The sequence below is a fragment of the Ipomoea nil genome, unplaced genomic scaffold, assembly GCF_001879475.1.
Source record: "Ipomoea nil cultivar Tokyo-kokei standard unplaced genomic scaffold, Asagao_1.1 scaffold2827, whole genome shotgun sequence".
In the NCBI taxonomy this organism is placed as follows: Eukaryota; Viridiplantae; Streptophyta; class Magnoliopsida; order Solanales; family Convolvulaceae; genus Ipomoea; species Ipomoea nil.
In genome coordinates, this window is record NW_017619255.1 from 1,680,871 (window position 1) to 1,688,846 (window position 7,976).

The 7,976-nt window shown below is 31.7% G+C and overlaps 1 protein-coding gene across 1 annotated transcript; it reads right to left on the reverse strand.

Moving 5' to 3' along the window:
• Nucleotides 1–36: 36 nt before the first annotated feature.
• On the reverse strand, nucleotides 37–2,196 carry LOC109159430. The gene has a single exon (XM_019307542.1). It carries the CDS (start codon nucleotides 2,194–2,196, stop codon nucleotides 37–39), a length of 2,160 nt encoding a protein of 719 aa, XP_019163087.1.
• Nucleotides 2,197–7,976: the final 5,780 nt, after the last annotated feature.

Sequence of the window (7,976 nt, forward strand, 5' to 3'; positions counted from 1 at the left end):
TCGAAAACTTGTAGGCATTTGCCAACACATAGCTTCCTACAGACATTGATCTATCACCCGATCACTCTGCAACAATCCCAATTTCTCTGCCGCTTCTCTAAAAGTTGTAGTCATAGATTCACCAACCATTTTTAAGTGTTCATATGATTTTGGTGCCCTGACATTCATCAACAACATTCTCAAATAATATCTCTCTCCTTCAATGGGATTAACACTTACCAGCCGCCCTACAACTTCCCCTCTTTGCCTTGGATACCAGTGTTTATCTTTGTTTGACCAAACAAAGTACTCAGGAAACTCAGCATACAATAAGTTCAATCTCTTAGCTGTTTCATTAGTCGTATTCATGAAAAAAAATTGTGTTAACATCGTCTTTGAGCTAAGTTGATTATCCACAAGATCACTCAAAGCTTGTTTTCCATCAAACCTCATGTACTGGTAGTTCTCCAAATGAATCTGCAAGTCTACTACGCATGGTTTTATTTCAGCAAGGCTAAACCCATATATTCTCCATGCAGCTTCAGGAGGTGATACCCATCTTGCATTTTGGTATTCTTTTATTTCATCAAAGTCAATGATCTCTTCTCCAGAAGATAAATTAAATGCAACTCTATCATGACCTTTATATATATACTTGTATATGTACTTTACGCACTTAATAGTTGCACAAACTTCAACATTGATATGACAATCAAATTTAGATAACAAATATGAGTTATATGGTATCACCCATTTGTTGTCCAATTGGTGGCCATGAACGGTAACAAACCTTGAATTGTCCCTGCGCTTATAAGTAGGATATGAATTCTCTCCCAAAACTGTTGCATCAGAAAATCTCTTGGGATATTTACTTTTGCAAAGTGAAACACCGGAATTTTCAACCATACATGGATTTTGAGGATTCAGAGGACCACACGGTCCATGTATCATGTGTTTTGCCACTAAAGAGTGCAAAGAAGGGTTTTGAACTGCGTCAGGTATTTCTGCACTAACAATTGCATCAACATCCCTACCCGAGTAAAATTTGTGGGTTTTCCCTAAGATTAATAAGAAATGAGCATGTGGGAGGCCACGCTTTTGGAATTCAATCACATAAGTGTATGCTATCACCACTCCAAAAAGTTTTTTCTTTAGGAGGTCAACTTTCAATTCTTCCAACTTAGCACGAAACACTCTTGAAATCAAATCAGGCCTATTTTGAGATTCATCACAATATTGAAGCGAATTTTTAATCTCAGGCCAATTTGGGTTACACGTCATTGTCAAAAAAATATCTGGCTTACCATACCGTTGAACCAATGTCATAGCATTCATATATCTTTTACGCATATCTCGTGGGCCTCCAATGAAAGATACCGGTAAAATTACTCTGCGTCCCACATTTGATGCATTTGTTTCCCCACATGCAATGCTATCCGCTAATCCTTGCATACTTTCTATTCGAACATCACGCTGCTGTGTTCGAAAATAGTCCAATCTTTGTGTCTCAATTTTGATATAGGTGTCAACAATGAATTGTTGAAAGAGTTTTCCTGAATGTAGGAGCATAGATTGATCGTTTGGTCGAATTTGAAAACGATAAGCATAATATTCTCTGCATGAAACAGTGTTCCGCTTGCTCTGACCAACAAAGTTTTCGTTCTCTTTGTTTAACAAAGCTTGTATTGAAGAAAACCCCCGAGGCTGGAGAATACCTTCACAAATAGAATAATTATTTTGATAAGATTTAGGAACCTTAGATATTCCCTCGTGCCAACCACTCTCTCCGTAGGGGAACAACAGGGGATATTGCAAGGGATCATAACAACCGTAATAGTATTTCACAGAATGTGATTGGCCAGTTTTTGCAAAAACTCTAATATCACGATTGTTCTGACCACTACCATCTTGTTCATCTACCCAAATTGCTGCAACTTGAGAAGAGGTAGGCATGTTGTAAACACGTTGATCTAGACTTGCATTTGAACGAATCAGAATATTATAATCATCAAGACTTGATATATCTTTGAGATTTCTGAAGAACTGTGAATACGGATTGCTTCTAAGTACGTCAATAAGGTTTTCAACAACACTTGCATCCATTCGTTCTGCCCCTTTGATTCTATTCTCAACCTCATGGTCAGTATCAAAGAAATACAATTGCAAGTTTTTAGGAGGTTGGTCCCCTGGCACCAAATCATTGATAAAATGATACATTTGTCCTTGAACTTTAAATGTATAGATCCCTTTATTCCTCCTAGATAATTGTTTGTCGTAGTTGTGTATGCCTAATGAAGTAAATGCAAATGTGTTGTTATACGTTCTAACACATGCTTGAAAATGACGTGACACTTCATCTTTCTCACAAAACAATTGTTTCAAGAGTGAAGGCATTTCATTAGACACCAAAACAACTTGACCAGATGAGCAATAAAATCCAGGTGGTTCATATTGGAATCGCCTTGCATTACAATAGGTGCAAGGAGGACAATCTTTAAGAACAAAAGATTGGTCTGGAATAGAAGAAAGAGTATCGTTCCGTTGCAAACAGAAAAAAAAAATGGTCATAACTAAAAACAGAAAAAATCGACAAAGCAAATTCTCTCATCAGTAAGAAATTTGAGTATAGGACTTGGGATTACTGCCCCGGAATGAAACCTGAGGATCACACAACCTAACGCGAAACACAACATCACTAACACTCAAATTTTGCTTTGAAGGTAATACCACCCGGGTTTGTTAGATTCGGATCCAAAGCTCTTCTATCTGCACCTTCAATCAAGGTACATTCGTAAAGGATGTGAACTAATGGCTATAAATTGTGAGTTGCGACTGTTTGAACCGGTTTACAATATACAGGTTTTGATATCTTTTCCTTTCTACTTTCTAGCTGAAAACTGTTACTCTCTGCAAATTCGTTGGTTGATTGTGACCTCTCTTGAGGCATTGTGGTTTCGTGGGTTAGGCTTGTTACCATCCAATACTGGTGTATAGGGTGAGTTTAGATTAGTTTGGAACTGAGATTTCATCTATAACTCTGTGAGCTTGGTGTATGGACTTTCTATTTATTACTAAAATCAAATAGTAAATATCACTTCAATATTACCTATTTAGAAGGAAATATATAACTCGCTTGCTTAGCAATATCTCTCTGTCCCTTGATGCTTCCTCAGATTTACATCCTTCCAAGGTCCAAATCTCTTGTAGGGCAGATAAACAATTGGAAACAACCTGATGAACAAGAAAGAGGAATACAGTCCAGGAATCTGATTTGAATTTATAAGTATAATCAAAGAAGCTTAATAAGTACAGGACATATATGTATGCATGAATCTAAACAACTGAACAAATAAAATGGTCACATGTGCTTTCAGCTATTTAAACAGAGGTTGGAGCTATGTTACAGAACTGGAATTCATCCATTTTTGTGATCAATCTACACTATAAGAATAAGAATGAACTAAGTGGAAGAATTATCTATACAATATATGACTATATCTAGAAGATGAAAGATTATACTTTTAATGAAATTGTATTGGATGTTTTTTTTAGAATCTAACTAATAACTATGTAGGCAGTTTCAACTTTCAATCAATTATCCTAATAAGAAAACATGTATTTGAAGGATCAGATTTCAGATGCTCAAACTTCAGTCCGGCACCATAGAGAGGGATACTGATTTCCTTTCAAATATCCAAGAGCTCCTTAAAATATAGAATCAGAGGAAGGAGTTTTGTTTCCTTATCGATGCTTGAATAATTCATGGAAAAACAGAATAATAGAACCCCTTTGGGGATTAAGGTAAACACATACCTTTTCCCTTTTAATGCTGCTATTAGGATTCTTATCTGATACAATTGATTCAGCAAGCTCTTCAAGAGGGATTTCTGAACCTGAAACGAATAACAATACAAAAACTGAAATTAGAAGAAACACTAATTTGCATGCCTGACTGAGATTGATATCGGCATGCTTGACTGAGATTGATATCGGCATGCCTGACTGAGATTGATATCGGCAGTCTGATCGGCTGAGCTTTTGATATCTATTTACCTTATTATATTATTAGGAGCTTTCAATTGGTTCGGAGGAGGTGAAGACGGGTGAGTCGGCTGTGGAGATCAAGTAGTCAATGAGGGAAATTTGGCAAAATTCTGGAATTCGGCTGTGGTGAGATATACGGTGAGATTGACTTAACGGCGAACTAACGGTTAATTAAAATTTTTAACGGATGGACTAACGGTGTGTGGGTATTTAAGTAAATCTCATTGTAAAATTAAAATCTGATTAATTTTATGATTAATCTGAGCCATTCATTTGATTAAAATCTAGTTTTTTACGCGCATTGCGCGATTGGGATAATGCCCAATGTTTTTTTTTTAATAAGTACTTTAAAGTATATTAAGGCAAGATTATATTGAAATTGTTCATGCATAGATAATTGAAGGTTGAATTTGCGTATTTAAATAGGTAATTCTTCTCCCAAAGGTTGAGTCCCCTACCCCAAGGGCCCCCCACACTCTGACCCGACAGAGCATTGTAGGAAGTTGTAAATCACAGTGACTCAATGGTTCAGCAGACAAGACCAAATGTCGGTGCGAACAAGGAATCTGCCCACTTTGGACATAATTCCCGCACTGCCGCCGCCGAGGTTCAAACCTTGGTCTCTTCTCCCAAATACTGCCCACTAAACCATTGAGCTAAGCCCGTACGGGTTAAATAGGTAATTCTAAGTTTACAAATGCAAGATAATATAGTCAAGATTGATTATAATTGTCAATAAAATAATTGTATAGGTATGGTTGAAACCAAATACGGGACATAAGGGAGAACAAATAAAAATTAGGGCATAAAATATTAAATATATACTAATATTGTTTGAGGAGATTTCGACATTAGGATTTGTGGTTAAGTTCTATTAAGACTTTAAAATTAGAATTAGATTAATGGTGTAATTATAATTCTATATTAGACGTTAATATTATAATTAGACTAACGGTGAATTAATGGTATTTAACGAAAAAGTTAAATGGATAATCATATAATTAAGGATAAATTAGAAAAATTTAAAAAAAAAAAAATAAAACCGGAACAATTTGAACCATTCATTTGATTTAATAATTTGGCGGTCATTTTTTCTACCCAATGTTAATAATTAAATAAATTCGTTGGTCAAATCCGCTAATATAATCCGCGTGCTAACTGCTGATTGTCAAACAAGGACATTGCAAGGTAGTTCTCACTTCAATTTATTGTGTGATTTGAATACTCTTTTTGTCACAAAATCTCTCGAGTAGTTAATATGGTTGGCTTTATTAATTATATATTTTTTTAATTTTTTCATGGTATTAATAAAATACTTGGTAAATAAATATATAGCATTATTTTGTATTATAATTTTGATATTTAATTAGAAAAATAGTGCAAAAAAAAGATAATAGACAATGTAGTGAATATAATCAATTGATGAATTTGAATGTAAAAATTTTTACATTTGAGAAAAATAAAGACAATATAACTAATGAAAATATTTCTCTTAATTAATATATTGATAATGAATAATTTTTTTTTCACTGAATTAAGACATTGTAAGGACAATGTAGCGAATATAATCAATTAATAAATTTGAATATAAAGAATTTTTATATTGTAGAAAAATAAAGACAATATAACTAATACAATTATTTCTCTTATTTAATTTATTGATAATGAATAATTTTTTTTTGAATAAAGGCATTGTGGACACATAATTCTAAATTAAAGAAATGCATATCTATAATTTTTTGTTGTAACTACTAAATTATTATTTATATAATAATTTAATAAGAGTAAAATAGAGTACTAATTATGCAACTTTGATTGGGATGAGGTTCGAACCTAAGACCTTTTTTTTATTGAAATCAATGAGTAAGTTAACGGTGAACTAACGGCAATTCTTAAAATTTTAACGGAATTAGTAACGGTGTGTGGGTATTTTAGGAAATTTTAGTGTAAAATTTAAATCTTATCAATCTTTTAATCAATCTGAGCCATTCATTTGATTAAAATCTGTTTTGAATGATCTATTATGGTAAAATAGAAAATTTGTTTTTTTGGCTATTAGGTTGAAGTCAGTAATTAATCATTATTAGGAAACTAATTTAATGTGGTTGTGGCCAGGTGCCCAGGTTGAAATATTAAGAAATCGATTAATATAGAAACAAATAATGTGCTATTACAAATGTAGATAATTAATAAAGAAATATCTTTTATATTTTCATTATTGTCCATGAAGGGTTTAAAAAGAGTGATTTAATAATCTAATTTAGAAAAGAATAATCCAATACAATTAGTATCTCCATCGTGTTATATGTGTATGATTCTCCTAATAAGGTTTGACAAGAATTATTGACAACTCAACCTCTTTTTTTTTTTTGGAATATGTATGAAAATAAATAATTGTACATTTTTGGAATTTTATGAATATAATGATCTATTATGGTAAGATAGCAAAATTTCTTTCTGGGCTACTAGATTATAGTCATTAATTGATACGGAGTATCTTTTAAGAATATAACTATATCTTACGGAATTGATAAATATGGAAACTATATGTCATTGCCAATTTAAATAGCAAAAAAATTGAGCATATACCAATTTTGATCCCATGAGTATTACAGTTTTGATCCACATATTTAATTCCTACCAATTTTCATTCATGAATATTGTTTTAGTACCAATTTTCATCCATGATTATTATTTTAGTGACAAAATTCATCACGTCGATCACTAATTCGTTTAAGACATGCCGAAATCTAAAATTTGTAAGGGTATTTTCGTCATTTTCAACTTAAGATCACAATTTGAGCATGAATAATGAGATTTAAGTCCTAAGATCGATCATAATTCACAGTTCTCTTCATCCTACCTTAACTTTAGAAGAAGAACTATGAATTGAGATCGATCTTAGTGTTTAAATCTCTATATTCATGCTCAAATTGAGATCTTAATTTGAAAATGACAAAAATATCCTTAATAATTTCATATTCGGCATATCTTAAATGAGGGTGACCAGTGTGATTAATCTTGGCATTAAAACAATAGTCGGATGAAAACTGGTACGAAAATAATAGTCGTGGATGAAAATTTGATAGAAATTAAACATGTGGACCAAAACTATCATTTTACTAATACTTGTGAGGCCAAAATTGGTATTTACTCCAAAAAAAATTATTCCTTATATTTCAATTTACCTGTCATATTTATTATTCATAAGTCAAAACAATGTAACTTTTTCTTATTTGCTTTTTTTTTTTTTGTATTTGATAGTACTTTTAATATAGTTTCTAAATATATAAATAAATTTTATATACTAGTATTAAATTTAATATTATGAAAAATTAAATAAAAAATAACTTCATCAAACCCCATTAATCGAATCAGCACATAATAAAATAGAACGAATTGGAGATAATACTTTGCTTTTTTACCTCACTAGAGCATATCTCTATTCTCTAACAACACATTATCCATAAAGTTAAAATAAATAAATACATTTTAATTTCTGCCAGCAACTCAATTGTTATATGGTGGACATGGTAAAAAAAAAAAAAAAAAAAAAAAAAAAAAAAAAAAAAAAAAAACGTCATCTTTTTGTTAAGTAAAAAGAAACACAAACGGCGGTGCATTATTAATTCCGTATTTATAATGTGTAAAATAAAACTACAGTGTATCTAAAATGAATCTGAATAACATGTCTCACATATTAAGTATATATTGTCAAATGAAATTTTAGTTAAATTAGAATCATACTTTAGTTGTGTTGTAATGAAACTACAGTGTATCTAAAATGAAACTGAATAACAAGTCTCATATATTGAGTGTACATTGTCAAATTAAACTATAGTTGAATTAAAATTAAATGATACTTTATTTGTGTTGTAATAAAACTACAGTATGCATAAAATAAAATTGAATAACAGGTATCACATATTGAACGTATATTGTCAAATGAAATT